Genomic DNA, 16995 nt, shown 5'->3' with positions numbered 1-16995 from the left:
CCACATCCTACATAATAACATCCTGATCTATGAAAACAAGGCAAAAAGTAAAAATCATGGTTAATAACATAGATACCATGTTCAAACTTGATTACAAAAAAGTATTTTTAAGACAATATTAGACAATAGAGAGGAAAGTAGGCGACATATCATACCGAATTGTGATTGATGTCCATCTGTCATTATTAATGATCTGGCCTGTAGCTGCATTCACAACATGACTGCCACCACATCCAAGTTCAGCAACAGGGCTTCCATCTTGAAGGAACACATGAAGGAACTGATCCCCAAAGTTCTCCTGCTGAGCTGAAATGGTAAGAAAATTGTTTAATGATGACTCTGTTTCCGTAGTGGCAAATTCAATACATTTTGGCAACAAAAATATGAAATTACTTCAGGGGGTACTCTCAAGATACTGAACAGAGAAAATGAGTCCCCTCGGTGTGTGCAAAATTAAATAAAAAATGTTTCAACAAGATGATGATTGGAGACATGGTTCGGAAGAGAAAATTGTTTGACATAAGCATAGTGGTAAGTAACTATATTGTGCTGAATCTCAATCCATCTGTCCAACTAAGCAGCAAACATACATGCTATGTTGTACTAAAATGAGCAAGTGTAACTCAAAGGAACCTAGACATACCCAAATAGTAGAACCTGAATAATATCAGTGTTGACCACAGGACCATACTTGTCGTGATCAATAAAATTAAAAACCAAGAGAAAGGTTTTCTTGCTTACCAACAAATGACACTGCACAGCAAAAGGGTATGACTGTTAGGACAGGAGTTTACCAAGACCGCAGTCACATTGTTGTGAACTCCACATAATACACTAGTAGACAAACAGGGAACACAGAGTGCAAGGCTTCCTCACTATAAAGAGTAATTAAATAACACCAAACTGCCCCAGACTATGAATGACAGATGGGTAAATTACAGGTGGGTGCCATAAGTCTACCAGCCGCTAGCTGTCTGCTAGGTGTCACCTCAGCTAATTCAAGTAACTGAAGTCCACATTGGTGCCCTTTACAGAATGTTTCATGCCAATATCAGACACATAACATGGCTTGCTGTGCAGCTAACCGATGGCTAATGTGGAAGCGTTGGATGATGAGCTCAGTTTTCAACGGGATGTAAGTAACTGTAATGTCCATGAAACTTCTAAATCATGGATGGACAGTGGCATTCAACCATGACTTTTCTTTTCTTCAAAAGCAATCCGACAGAACCGCACAGATCAGAGGACTGTGGCAAGAAGAAAAGAGGAAGCGTGTGCTTGATGGTGCACAGATTGAAGGATCTGATGGGATTGCGTGGGATTGTACAATTTATTGTGTATATGCAATAAAGTATATGCTCCAATTTCTTCGGAAAGTGAACTTCTAAGGTTAGTATTATGTAATTTATACATTAACATCCGGCAATCACAGACCACAGGGTTAGCTGGCTAGCAGCACAGAGTAGCATATCGCCTAGCGTTTTAGCTATCCCAAGCATACCTCCATAAATATGTTCTCCTCTTACATTTTTGAATTAGGCCGAGTCATCACTGACAAGATATTGAAGGCCTGGGCCACCCTCTTTGGCTCTTCAGAAACGTCTATGGATACTAACCATCCACTTTGTCAGACTCCCCATTGAGGAACATCTTTTTACAAGCGTTCATGGCTGTGGCATTTATGCAGATATCTTCAAGTATGGACTGTCTTGGGTTAGCAGAAGGATGTTAATTGTCTACCTCAAAAAGGAAAGATTCACTTCTGTCCACTTAAATAGAGTTGTTCCAATAGGGTGTTATGGTAACTGTGAGATGCTGTTCTTGTCATTAAAGTTTCTTGCATCCCACAAGGGAGGTGAAAGGTATAAAGCAAGAGGCTTTCCGCCAAACAGCAGTTCCTTCCACCATGAATGACAGGTAGGTCTGATCCTGCCTGGCGACCAAGAGGGTGGTCAGCAGGTGCTGCTTGCATTATTAGATATGCCACTTGTCAGACTCCAGTACAGTATATCACCAATTTCGCAGTCTCTTGCAAGTGTGCAGAGGAGGAGCAACAGACAGCAGCATCATTAATCCTTCCACATGGGCTACACGGGTCTTCAGGAGTGAGGTAGAGAGAGGGTGCACATCAGTCCCTCCCGTCTGTCACAGAAGATATGAGAAGACAAGCAACATAAGAGTGCAGCTATGTAAAGGAGACAGAGACAATAGAGAGAGCTTGCAACCCTTGTGCCACTGTCCGGCAAGACATGGTTGTAGATCAGAGGACAGAACAGCAATACTGCCCTGCGAAAGACACTTCAAATGTTTCAGGGTTTTTTAGTAAGACACATTTCACAGCTGGATTAGAGACATTGACAGGGAGCCAAAAATGTAGTGAGAGCTACCGAGTAGGAGCAACATTGACCCCTTGGATTTCACAATGACAATTGAGCCATGCTTCAGTAAGAGGGTAGGCTGGTGTGGATCGCTGGGCTTGGACATCGGTGTGTGGGCTGCAGAGAAAGCCTTCACAATGTGTGTGTGGCATCTTACATGAAGTAATGGCATGGCTGGAGGACTCCAGGAAAAGGGCGCAAATGCTCTGCTTGTTGTTTCAGGGCTGTATTGCAGCCGATATGGGAGCTCTGAACAATTCCTCCAGGGCAACAAGGCAACAAGGGCATCCAGAAAACCCCTGTCTCTTTTTCAGAGGGAGGCTTTGCTTAGCTTAATACGCTGCACTCTGATAATGCATTTTTTTAAAGCTGACTTGGAGGTCTTCCCTGTCCTACGACTCAACAGGGATGCACTTCACAGAGCCATATTACTAACCGCTGTTGCCGAATGGACCACAGGAGAAATTATCTTGCTCAGATAATCCACTGTTTCCTCACGCTTATTCTGTGGAAGGGAAGGACTTCTACTCTGTCACAAAATAGCAGCAACAGGAAGAAAGAAGGTACTCAGAGTCGCTGTGAAGTGAAAATATATTTTCTAAACTTATTTATTTTTCCTGCAGCATTTGGTTAGATTGCATCTTACTTGAAGTAAAGGTTGACTTTGTGTGCGAAATTCCCCAGGGATCAATTTATGGTCTCCTGCTTTTCAGTTGGAATATGCTCCCAGCAGGTCACATCATTCAGACACACATTTGTTATCATAGTAACACAATAAAGATTGGAGTAATAAAAAATGGATGTCCAAAATGTCCCTGCAACTGAACAAGTACACACGCATACTTGTTATTAATGAATCAAGTTCTTAAAAACAATTTCAAAAATGTAATGCCGAGTCATGTTTACAACATTATCAAAACTGTTCTATGTTAAAAAAAAAAACATTACATCACAGGGTTCTTGTCAAAGGCCAATAAAATAAATCCCTCTCGTTGGTTAACTATGCAAGACACTGATTCCAGCTTATTCAAAATGCCTTCACAAGAAAGACATACTTTGATCAGATCTCACAGTCCTAAGATCTCACAGTCCTAAGATCTCAGTATTCGCTTGCTGTTAATTTTCAAACTGATTATAACATGTAACCTCTTGTCTGTGGCCCCACAGTACATCACCGACATGCATGTCATTATTAGGACATCAGGTACAGACCCCTTCCCCCCCCCAGGGTTATTAGAAGCTGACAAATCTGCTTATAGTTTTGCTTCTGCCTGCTGGAATTCTCTAACAGAGCATTAAATATGCTCAATGGTTTAGATCACATACAAAAACATTGATGAGCATTGTTTTTGTAAATGCTGCTTTTGATATAAAAAAAAAGATGGTGTTGTAGTGGACAACATGCTATTGAAACTTTTTAGATAGTGTACCCATATATGTAACCTACTGTAGACTATGTATATTTTTCCTTATACCTAATAAAGTAGTGTTGTTGTCTAAAAAAAACAACAACAAAAACTATTTAAGTTGGCCAGGTGTAACTAGTTGAATAGTGCCAATTCCTACCCAAGTGCAAATAAACACTATTTCCTTCCCTTTGTTCATGTTTTTTTCTATGAAATCAATTCTTGTTTTTTGGCTTTTAAAGATTCACTTTCAAGATATTGAAAGGTGTTTCTTTTGTCCTCCTTATAGACAGACAGAACATACATGCAGTATAATGAAGTGCAGTACAACATCATCACTAAATAGTCTGTGGCAAACAGCTTCAGAGCATACATTTTTAAACCCTGTATTTGACTGGTAAATATAATACCATAAGATGGCACAAGTAGGGAAAATCTAATATTTTGTTTGTCTTTAGTTTGTGGCATGTCTGGTAATTGCTGTGTATTCAAAGAAACACAGCTTTGTACACCAACTTTGACTTCCTTGTCTCAAACTATTATTTTTGACTGAATCATTTTTTCTGTTTGTTGTTTGTTGTTAGAGAGATTTCTTTCAAAACATTTTTCAGATGTGAGAGCTTTTTCAGGAAAGCTTGAAAACATAATGGAAACATGCATCAAATGTTGTGTTGAACTGGATACATATGACCACCAGAGACTGATTCTTGACATATAATCATCGATCATTATTATTGCTCGACTACCGATACAGTTGAGACTTAATGAATGCAGCAGCAACAAAAATCACATACGCAACTTCTTTCTGCAACAGTGAGTCTTTTCAAAGCAGTTGTTCCTATTAAGCACCATAAGTCATTCCTTGACAGCTATTATTTATTTCCCATAGATTTCAATGTTGCCCCATCATTTATTTAGCTATTCTTCTTCTGTAGGATATTGTTCCCTGCTGTCCCCACGGCCCTGCTACTCTGCACCGAGCCTAACAGAGCGTTGGTCCTTTTGTCAGTGCCTGTCACCTGTTCTCCCTCTTGCTCTCCCTCCCCCTCTCTCCCCACCTTCTTGTATTTCTTTTCTCGATCTGACAATTGAAGTCCAGAGGGAGACTTGCATGTTTGCTTCAGGGAGAGGTGTAAAGAAGGGAGTGGAGAATAAGGAGCAGGTCTGGCGAAGAGATTCTCTGCATCTCAATGCTTGTCTTTTGGTTCTCTTCTGATTAACTTTGTCTGTTTGATCTCTGGAGTTTTTCTTTTAAGTTCCTCAGATGTGAAAAAGATGGCGCACTATGAGGCAGGAAGCTTTATGAGATAAAAGGCAGTTCGCCCTCTATATATGCTTTCTGAACATTCATCTCTTTTCATGACAAGGCTCACAGTCTGCTCTCTTGGCTTACGTGTGCTGCGGCAAGGAAATATTGTAAATATGGTGATGAATTAAAGAATAGTATAGGTTTAATTGAACTGACCAACTTAACATTATGAATATGTTTTCTTATTTACTTTAGAGTTAACATGCAATCTCGGGACGATGGATGGCACAGCAGACATTATTTTCAAACTAATCTACGGAGTAAGACTTCGACAAGCAGTGACTTGAGATCAACGCGACCAGATAGCGGGTGGCAGTGGATATATGAGACACCAATATGACACGGTGCAGGTGAAGCCATTTTGATAGCTTGACATCAAGCACAATCTAATTCACTTGACACATATCACATCTGATAACTAACATCAGGCATTTTTTCCAACGTGAACTTCCTCTAGCCTAGCTCCACCGAGATGCTCTTCATCTCTCTTTGGTGAGTTACATTTATCTCCCAAATTCTAAGCTCCAAAATAAAACTTCAATATGCAGGAAAAATTACTTTAAACTTTTCATTATTCTCAATAAAGTTTCAAGTTTGTATTTGTTCGAAAGGGACAATTGATGAACACTTTAAATAAAAATGTAAATGCACCCAATTACAGCCGCAAGGCAGTAGTAATAAACTACAATCAAATATACGGCTGCATTCTTTTTGTCCAAGTAATGTGCTGTTTTTCCAAAAACATTCTTATGCAAATGAAAAATATTATTATTATTATTATTATTAAGTACTGGGTAGTGTATTTCTGAATAATATCTCCTACAATTTTAACCACTCAATTCACCAAGGAATGATTAACATGCTAGTACACAACACAACCACACACACACACACACAAAAAGGAGAAACGCTAGTACATTTAAATACATCTAATTGGAAACATGTCACTTGTCTTTAATTAAGTGCCTGCGTCAGAGAAGATACTGTTTGACTTAGAATGGATAGAACCATTGCCTATGTGTATTTAAGGCTTAGCTGACTGACCTTTCAAGTGAACCAAACTCATATAAAGCACTAATTTAGAGCCCTATTAGGTTTTGAGAGATGGCTAATTAATAGCTACTGAAATACAAAGATTTAAGTCTTTGGTGGGACACTAAGGCACTCAGCAGCCATCATGGAAGGTCAATGTCAGCTCAGAGAAGGACAAGTCAAGCTATTATTACTCCAAGGAATGCAATTGTTTTACTGTTTTATGGCTAAGTTTGATTTTTTAACTTACACTAGTGCTTACACTGTTTAATCCAGAAACTGGAGACTAGCTGATGTATTGTACAACTGAAAATTGTACTAGCATCAATTGTTAGAGAAAAATGTTATATTTAATGACTTAAAATGACTTTGTAATTGCATGCATTGTCACTAAGATTACATTTGGGATTTTTGAGGTGGCATTTTACACTTGGATGTGAGCATACTGCTAACCCCAAACACTGTCATGATGTTAAATGAGACAGATAATCAAAAAGGAGTAAAAGTGCATGTGGTATACTGCAATGTTTATTTGGTCTGTAAATGTAAAAAGGCCACAAACCTTCACACAGTGTCACAGATAAGGGGTAGATTGAGGTTACACCAAGATGAACGTAGTGATGCCCGTGCCCAGTTTGTGAGGAATAAATCAACTGTGATCACCACACAATGCATGGTGGTTACAGTTGTGTTGGACCTGCACCCGCCTTGCTGTGGTGTCACAAAGGGAACATCGATAACCTCACAAGGTCAAGCTGGCTGCAGTTTTTAGAGCGAGGAGCTGCAAAATTGCGGTCCACCAAAACACACAGTTTGGTGTTTTTTCTGAGTCATTGGAGGACCCGCAGAACCAGACATTCATGTATTGGCTTCACCTCTTAGCTGGCTGGTACTTAGTATATGGATACATACAGATGTATAATACACACAAAGCTGGATAAATGGAACTACGTTCTCATGGCTCAGCTTTCTCAAGCCCTACAAAATTACAGACTCCTCTCCCCCCCCAAAACAATGCTCTATTGTTAAGAGGGTCTAGTCAGTGGCCGTCAGGCCTACTTATCCAAATCTCCTTCTGAAACAAAAGAGAGTTTGTATGCGTGTGTCCAGGTGTGGGAACAAAGAGGCGGCAAGAGGTAGATGTAGAAGCCCCCAGTTGATAGTAAAGAGTCAGCCCAATCCTTGACCCCCACGTGACCGACCAGCTTTCCTTCTTATGAGGATTCCTTTGTTTGCTTTTAGGCATTAGCTCAGATCATCAGCAGCGGAAAAATATAACAGCAGCTGTCCACAGAAGGCGAGGTTATCCGTAGTCCTTCACCAGAGCATTGTGTACTTTCCTTCCCTTCTCTCCTACTCTCACATCACCTTTAGTTGCCGTTGAAAGCATTTTTGAAAAAGGATGAATGTCCATAATTAAATAAATGGACCTAGGTGTATCTTAGATGTCAGCCATGGGAGAAAACTGGTGAATTATCTTTAAAAAAAAAAGAAAAAGTGATTTCTTGCCTTTCTCCTGTAGCCTTGGAAACACAGTACTCATCTTTGTGCCCCAATATTCGCGTGCCGGTGTCCCGAGGTGACTTTCTATCAGTCCAGTGATTTATTTTATATTAATATGTGCAAGTGTTTTATAATAAATATAAATTAATAAACACCACCAGCAGTTGCTCCACTCTCTCACCCTTTGTGTCATCATGTGCTACATGGTGTTATCGAACTGATTTCAGATTTCATTTAGCGGTTTCCTTATTTTTCTTCCTCCTGCCTTTTCTTTGGTACCAAAACTGTTGCCAATCATCCATCTTGCTAGCGCTCAGAGACAACATTGTGTTTTTAGTATTGGATTAGATATGTACTATATTCATCCCCAGGGGGAAATTTGTTTGTAGCAGCAGGAAGCATGTTTACAATATATACACCATAAAATAAAATAGCGGGGCAGGACACATTACATTTAAGAATTTAAATAATAGTGGAAATGAAAAGAAAAATGAAAAAAAAGAAATCAAAGTGTATACAGTGTATCTAAGTGTATATAAAGTATAATTAGAGGCTGATGATAAGGCCCAGACTGATGCATCATTTCTACATTATTAGTGATCCAAAAACAGAAAAGGTTGAGCGAAATAATAACAGTGTCAACAAGCATAACAGTAACATTAGGGGAAGAAAATGTCCCTTATTTATAACATGTCTAGAGACCATTATGAAGCATAGACTATAATTATTATTTTGAGGGGCTTACATCACAACAAAAATGTTATTTGTACTCAATATGACATTAGGTGATCTGTTCAGCCCACAGTTTGTTGAACGGACATTTATCTACAGATATTGTGGAACATAGTTGGACGATTTTGAAGATGTGCATATTTATTTGTCAAGAGTTAGATGAGAACATTACAACTATTGTTATAGGGACTGTAATAATAATAATAATGCATTTTATTTGTAAGGCACTCTTCATCCAATAATCTCAGAGTGCCACAGAGCCAGTACATAGTTAAAACTAACAATAATCAAAAAAATGTAAAAAAGGAATAGGAACTGTGGTATCGATCTTCTCAATTAACAAGCGACGGCTCTCCCAACATGTTGAACTATCCCTTATATAAATAGAAGGAGTATCTTCCTTGGTCCTCCAGTAGTTGGTATTGGATCATATTGGATCATTGGAGCATTTCCTGTTTGTCAACACGCACACAAATACCAGGATTACGTTCAATACATTGCATGAGTGTGATCTTGCCAGCACAGTTGTTTTTTTTGCCTTATTTTGCAAATGTACGCACTCCAGAGAGGAATTAGATTAGATTAGGCTAGTTCAGACTTTAATAATAAGGATACAAATTATAAATGCAACGGATTATAGAAGATTATAGTTATAGAATGACCTGTATACCTCTAATATAGCAGATAGCGATCACAATGAACATGTATCTCTCATACACGGCACAGCAGCACCATGTTAGCCACTAAAACCATCATCATCGGAGATGATGGTTTTCATTATAGGCTATAAAGATAATCCGTGTGCACTCAAAAGGACACCCGTAATAAAAAAAGACGTTAGAAAAGGTATTCAACAAAATAGCCTATATTCCAACCTTTATCTCTACTTGCTTTTCACAGCCTTGCAGCTCTTTTAAATGTTTGCTTTAAAAAGAGACTGTACTCACTGTAGAGGATGGTGCCTTGTGTAGATCTTGTTTTCACTGTCAAGTAGAGAATAACAGTGGTGTCCTTGACAGTAGCAGGGACATTATTATTGCCGCCAGAAGGCTGCAGAAGAGATGAAACGGGCAGCAGCTCCAAATAAGATGTGCCATCGAATGAGGGTATGTATACTGTAGTATCTGCAAAGAAAAAAACAAACACAAAATTTATGAAATGCTTTGAAATAGAGCGAGAAAAGTGAGTGGAATCCTAATATTATAAAATATAATTGCAGCTAAAAATGTGACGTAATTAGGCTTGGAATGACATTGAGTAAACACAACACACCACAGTGCTTCTGTTAGTCAACAGAACAGCAAGAATTGGCTGGCATGTACTTTCGCAGCACTGATAGCTTGTCTGTGAGCAGTCAGCCGGGCCCTGTCAGTTATTTCCCACTGGATGAAAAGGGGTATGACTTGGAGGAGAGGTGGTGGAGGAACCCGCTCAGGTCTTTAACTCCACAAGCCAATGATGATCGGCTGGCTTTTACAAAAAGGACACTCTACACCTGGTGGATGGCTTGCTGCTCAGATGCATTGCAGTCAATTCAAAATAGGCCACCCCGGCCTCAGCTCAGGGGATTCTACCTTCAGAGTCCAGCTCTCAAAGAAAACTGCAGTTGATCGTCAGCTGAGAACTCATAACATATGGTATGTGTAGTGTTACACAAACTTAGTGTCACATAAATATAAAATTCCTTTCAAAACTCTTGTGTTCAATTGTGTTGGTACTTTGATGTTTCATGTAAGCAGACCTGTGAATGACTGACAGCTTTAAGAACAGAACGTAAAAGAAAAGCAATTTAAAGAACAGAGGAATTTGATTAAGATGTAACATTCAGTGAGCAATGGTCTTAAAATTGAAGGATTAACAGTGGCAATGGTAGAGAAAAACACATGTTCAATTGGCGTCAAAGATTATTCAAGTAATGTGGTTTTGGTTGTGAACACATGTAAATGTCACAACTCGGTGAATAAGTTGATATATACATCAGATTTATTTAAATATGGGCTATGGAGACGTTTTAACATTTTCTTTGTTATTTGGCACAGTGTAATTGAATGCACACTTTAGTGATAATTTGTATGCTATAAGCTATTTATTGGATATTCAGAAAAGAGAGGCGGCTGCTCTTTTTTTTGTAATTTACTGTTGGACTGCTTGAGTCAGACACTCCTGGTGCTGCCATAAATGTATTCATAGAAACAGGGATAACGCAATTGTTGCATATCAGTGTATGTCCACAGCTTATCCTGAACACAACTTTAATGAGACCAGAAAAGGAGCCGAGTTATATGGTATGTAAAAATATCAGCAGGGTCTGACAATAAGGTCTGCTAAGGGCCTGCAGGTCAGTAAGAACCAGTTTATTGAACAGTCATCAGGCCAACACCTGAGAACAGATTTTGGTCGTAGCAATTCTCAAATGGTCATAATCCTGTTATCTTCGCCTGTGTGCCCAGACACTTTCCGACTCTTGCTCTTTTCCCAGGCAATCAAAGTGGAGGACTCTTCAGCGTTGCGCAAAGAGTTAAGTGGAGCAGACATGAAAGCCAATACTTCAAATTACAAAGAGAAAATAAAAACTGTGTTTCTTTTGTTGTAGGAGGAGCTTTTTTTCTTCTTCTTGGGCTGCTAATAATGAATCAATTATTGTTGGCAATTTCTGAGTGAGGCAGATTGAGCTGGCACATTTTTAAAGGCATCACAGCAAATTACAGCAAAAAGAGCTGGCAGTGTGATGGCAAAGCAGTAAGCCGACCCCTCCGCCGGTCCCATTAATGTCAAACACAAAAGCAGCAAATGCTCACGACCTTAAAAAAGGTATTTTATGATTGCTTTGAAAAACTACATTTACATGATTCTTTTGCGTCCTGATCTATGAAAGCGTTACCAGCACCAAAGACCAATTCAATTTTGTTACCATTTAATTTTCCTAAAAAAAGAACAAACATCAAATTTAAATCACAGTCAATTAAATACCTCCTGTTCTCATTTTGCTGTCCTTGTAAATACACAAATAAAAGCCTAGTTTTAATGTCAAAAAGATCATTTAGAAGCTCCTTTTCTTGACAAAGACAGATTTTTAAATAACTTAGACCAAAATATAGTCCCTTTAAATGAAAAAAAAAAAAGAGAGTGCAGATTCTTATTTAGATTGATGTCATGGTTAGGTAAAAGTTGCTGAAAAGATATAAATGGGACAAAACTGCTCTCAACTTTCAAATATACGAGTAGAAAGGACAGAAGGTAATGAGCCGTAAAAGGAGGTCATGATCAATGCAGACCAAGTCTGAATAATTTCCTGCCTCACTGGTTTACTCTTTTTTGCCCACTGCCATACCTTGCAGCCATTTACTCCGTAACTAATTTTTGTGATCACTTAGCTTTCAATTGAATGCTTACATACTTGACAGAATGTCTTTGGCAAGGTCCACAACCCACTGTGTCTTCTTTGGAGAGACAATTTATCATAGCTTAAAACTCTGTCATGCCCAGATGAACTAGCTTTATCTTGACAAAACCTGTCTTATGGTTGGCTACTTGATATCAAATACTCTCTCAACCACCTGGCACTGGCCTGGATTACAGTATACCCCACCAGAGGTGCAGCCCCAGGGCCCAAACATAAGGAAGCAAGACTCACAGCTCACGCACGTCAAGCTTCCTCTTTACAGACCACACACAAAATACCAACTAAATCTGACTGAGAAGTAAGTCCAAAAGCTGCTTTGGATTGGATTGTCTTAATTTTATAGATATGGTGTTGGGAGTTTACTATATATATTCAATTAGTATGCATCACAAAGTCAGGATATAATGCATTTTTGGATCATCATGGTTCATTTCCCATTAGAAAGCTTGTATGTTGTCACTCAGATGTCCACGTAAATGTTCCAGATGTCACATGTGATGATACTTAGAGGCACATTTGTAAACCCCCTTTTGAACACAAGAGGTGCACAGTTGAGAAATAAATTAATGAATGATGCATACTCCTTATTCGCTACTGGCTGTTTATAAGTTGGCCAAAGCATATTTAATAACTGGCTTAGCAAAACAGCGTCGCTGTCATGTGAGCAGCACGTCGCTGTCTCCCGTGGGAAAAAAACAAATGAGATTGAAGTCCTTAAAATAGCATAATTTTGTGTTACAGTGCCTCGAGAGACAAAACACATTTCAGTAGATTACTTAAACACCTGTAAATTAGCATTTCTAGAACACATGGAAGAGGTGTCAAATAAGGGTGTCAGATGCACAGAGGCTGCTCAAGCCATGTTAATGAGTGTCAACGTTAGCTTCACTCTGTCAGATCTCCATGTATTCTGGAAACACAACATTATGCTATCAGCCTAAACCCCGTTCAGGGGTTGTGAAGGTGAAGATCAATCCAGTTTTCATTGTTGAAACTCTCTGAAATGCTAATAGGAATTTGCATCGCTTACCATATTCCTCAGGCATGAAATGTACAGCACATAACCACATTTGGTGGCTACTGTGAATCTCCATATTGAAACCCCATGCCTGAAAGCATTGCTAGTGCAATGCTCTATGAATTGCACAGGAAGAGAAACACTTTCTGTTATTGCACGTGAGTTAGTTTAGATAACAGTGGCAGAAAAACGATCAAAATTAAAAGTTTTTTTTTTTTTTTAAACCCTTCAATTCATAGCTACTAGCATTAGCCCAATCTCTGATAGCGCCGTGTAAAAGCTTCTACACAATGCATGTGCTCATCTTTTTATTTTTTTCAACGTCACCTGTACGCCTAGAAACTCGAGTAGTTAGGATTCATATGCTCCTTAGCCTGCTTGTGTGTAGATTGTAACCCACAGAGTGCGGAAACTTGCGAGACCTACTGCCCAACGACCTATCCTAACCTTAACCATTCCAGATCAATACATAACCATTTCATAAAGAGCCTCGCAAAATAATTTTTTAACTAGTATTGATAGAAATTGGCTGGATTTACTGATGATTGCAGATTAGATTTGAGCAGATAAACACACCTTAATCTATTCATTACACTTTTGCTTGTGTGTTTTTGGATTAGTTACATACTGTAGCTAGACTAACCTGACATCTGAAATGTCAATCAGTTGTGAGCAGCTCGGCTTACCTTATCAAGCTTACAAACAATTCATTAACAAATTAATTTCCACCTCTAGTGTTACTAATGTTGTCACTGACAGAATGCCATAACAGCAAAATACAGGATGCTGTTTTCTACCCTGTCAGAGCGAATCATGGAGAGGTAGACCGGGGTGTCAGTAGCCACATTGTAAGTGCACTGAGAAGAAATCTGCAAAGAAAAAGCACCATAGTATGCGCGTCTAGTGCGGCTGTCTCTTTGGTATACGTGTCGGAGCAGTTGGTACAAAACAAATATTTTTGGGTGCGGTTTATTCTACAGGGATGTCTTGGGTTCACCGACCTTACGTAGCTGAATGTTGAGCGAGTGCTGCAAGGTCGTGTTCTCATTCTCAATGAGCGCTGGAGGTGAACATGGACACACGGCGATGGTTCAAGCTGCTTATATGGATCTTTCATTTCATTAATCATATCCTGAATAATTCACATCGCTCAAAATTCCTAATGCAGCTCACTCCATTTTCCCCTCATAGTGAAACCTATTAGCCAAAGAGGCTCAGCATACTGTATATTAAACAATATAATTTGTTGGCTGGCTCTTCATGATACAACTATAGAGGTCACAGTACAGTATGGTTTTACGTTTTTTTTACTGCTTGGTGTGTGTGTGTGTATATATATAAATAAAACAAGCAGTTATTGTGATATTTCCTGTATTAATGTACCTACTGTATGTTACATTGATCATCGAGGCTCTGCAAAATGTGTCAGTAAAGCCTACCTTTCTCACAAAAGGTGCCAGTGAAATGAAGCGGGCAGTGGCAGGAAGGCAGAGCTCCCCCAGGCAGCTGCAGCTGATGACATGTTCCTCCGTTGCGGCAAAGACCGTTGTGGCAAACTTGAGGTTCCTGCAGAGGATGTTTTGCTGTTTGTGTGGGAGCTGCCATTGTCGTTGTTGTGTTCACTGGGTCAGAGGCGGTTGATTGAGTTGTCCAATTTGAAGAACTCGTTGTAGAGGCTTCAATGACATGCAGAGTAGATCTGTAAAATTGTGCAAAAGTTGTAGTCGTTTAAGTAAAAATCCAATTTAGCATTAGAATGATCTGCTTTTAAGCCTAAAGATATGAACTAGATTCATGTGCAGCAAAAATGACCCATTAAATAAAATGTAAATGTGAAGTGCAGTCATTTACAAAGTAGACGGATTTTAAATCACAAACCCAGGCCAAAAGGAAAGTTCAAGTATTATGTAGGATTTCCATCACTGCATCAAATAAAACTAAATGTGGCTACTGGTACTATTTTCTACAAGTGTGTTAATGTGTTGGGGTGATTTTTCATAACTAAAAACTATTTTTACCTGCATCGGTCTATGTTGCTGGTGGCGATGGCATCAGATGTATAAAAGCTCCTCAGCTTATTAATTTCAATTATTTCAATGCAGCCATTATAGTTGTGGAAAGGTTTCGCTCTCTTCGGGAAAAAAAATAATTTTGAAAGCATATATGTATGCAATTTATGATTTCTGTAGCTAGTTGATAAACCATACAGAAGGAGATGTATATCTTACCTGATTGGGGAGATATTGTTGTGGCAGACCACCTGTGAAGATGTGGTTTGTTCTTATTATGATGTTTCCCAACCAGTAATTACTTGCTGTACTTTTGATTTTCTCATGACCAGAAAGAGTCAGCTCTGCCTCACAGGGGGTCAGGTGTTGTCTAAAGAAAAGCAGAAACATTTCATGACCGCAAGTCCGCAAGCACAGGTTTTTGTAACTACTGAAATACTGTCAATATGTGATTTGGTGCTAAAAAAAGATGTGGATTGGGCATCTTTCAGTTATCATTCTGCATATTCACATGTCTCTGTTCTCTCTGTATAGAAACATTTCGCTATGTATTTACAATATCACTAAAGACATCTGAAAAATGTCCATGTACTGTATTCTGATATTTACATAAAGGGAAGACATTTGTGTGGCCTTGTTCAGCCGACCTTGTGACAAGAAAAAAAAAATGGAATTTAAAAAACAGTGGTTTGAGAAGTAAAGGGAAATACCGAAATGCTCAGCTTTAAAAACTATGGTAAATGCGTACATTTGTTTTGTTTATAAACTAATTGATCACAAATATTTTTTGAAGTGTGACTGCTGCCCTCCATTTTGTTTTCTCTAGGCATCTTGTACGCCTTCACACAACTAATTTGGACCTACCCCACAGCCATTCATAGATTTGAAAAAACAATTCTCCACTTTGAAACATCAGGGGAAAGCCGATAATTACCTAAGTGCAGATTCTGGACTAACCATCTGCAGCTTGAGGGTACTCGGGCCATGGATGCTCAGTCTCCTCTCCAGTGTCTCCTGATACCACGTGTTCCCTGAGTGGAAGTTAGGAGGTCCACAAAGCAATCTAGGCTGATTTGTTAAGCCTGTGCTTTGCAGGCTGTTGCATATGCCGGCTAAACACTGGGGGCACTAACTCGGAGCTGCATAAGTCCTTCCTCTAGAGCCAGCGTGGAGAAGCGGTTAATTTAGAAGCAGCCTGCCAGAGCGGCCTGGCCAGCAGCCAGAGGGCACTGTGCTCACTGTCCTTGAGAAGTCAGCCCCACTGGGTTTCTATTTAACATATTGAAAAGCGTCTTTGACGGGAAGATATATTAAAAGTCTATAATGAGTTAGGCAGTGACGTTGAGGATGGCCATGGTGTTGTAGCTCTGGGTCAAATCAGACAAAGATGGACGAACTCGGCCATCAAACAATTACAAAGAATTTGCTTTGTGACACCAGGAACCATTTTTCCACAATCACTACCCTCTGGTTATGACAGCTCTCTTTCTTGCAATGTCTCCAAGGGGTTGGTACAGAACATTATGATTGATTCATACTGCTGTTGTATTTTTACTGCAGAAAAGAAAACAGGGGCGGAGCCTTGCAGCCCGTTAAACATGATAGGTCTCTCGAGCTCCACTTGCATATTTAGGGCAGTGCAGCTTTCTGCCAAGAAACATGAGGCAACCTTCCCACTCAGCTTTGTTTCCACAGGAGATCATTTGTTCACCTTTGTCACAGTATGTTCATAATCACCTGCAGTGCCTATTTGTTCTTCTCTTTGAAAAAAAACCCTGTCATCTTCAGAAACTCTTAATACATGTGTTTCTCAGTCTATCAATCCCAATGGTTTAGTTCAGTTTAACAAAATGGAATATTGTTTTACAAAATAGTATATTTGCTAAAGCAGAACTTTTAAATGGCCGCTTTGCAACAATAAATAAAGTTTCCATACTCTCTTCTAAATTGCAAAGTAAACTGCTTTGATAGGAGTCGAATATAAGCCGCTTTGTTTCAGCTTCCAGCTCATACAGAATAAACTTTGTGATTTGAAACTGAACCACATCTTTCTCATGTCAGAAAATAATGGAGAGGGCTGGCAGCAAGATTGCACATGGGCTTAGGAACAATATAACTAAAGGGGCCACAGCCTCACTTTAAATCATTTAAACATTGATTTTGTGCTTGGCTCTTGCTTGTTAATCTTTTCGTAATGAAAAACTG

At 39.2% G+C, this 16995-nt stretch overlaps 1 protein-coding gene across 1 annotated transcript in view; it reads right to left on the bottom strand.

Annotated features, from left to right (window-relative positions):
* The window catches only part of eys (eyes shut homolog), a 146350-nt gene that overhangs the window by 37695 nt on the left and 91660 nt on the right, over window positions 1-16995 (bottom strand). The window contains exons 36-40 of the mRNA XM_034551233.1: window positions 15010-15160; window positions 14800-14912; window positions 14221-14480; window positions 9308-9484; window positions 156-306 (exon numbers count right to left, since the gene is read on the bottom strand). Of these exons, the coding sequence (XP_034407124.1) occupies window positions 156-306; window positions 9308-9484; window positions 14221-14480; window positions 14800-14912; window positions 15010-15160 (852 nt within the window). The remainder of the gene's footprint in view (window positions 1-155; window positions 307-9307; window positions 9485-14220; window positions 14481-14799; window positions 14913-15009; window positions 15161-16995) is intronic.

The sequence above is a fragment of the Cyclopterus lumpus genome, chromosome 15 (genome assembly GCF_009769545.1).
Source record: "Cyclopterus lumpus isolate fCycLum1 chromosome 15, fCycLum1.pri, whole genome shotgun sequence".
NCBI lineage: Eukaryota > Metazoa > Chordata > Actinopteri > Perciformes > Cyclopteridae > Cyclopterus > Cyclopterus lumpus.
Note: the sequence above shows the minus strand (reverse complement) of the source record. Positions and strands in the feature narration are given on the sequence as shown.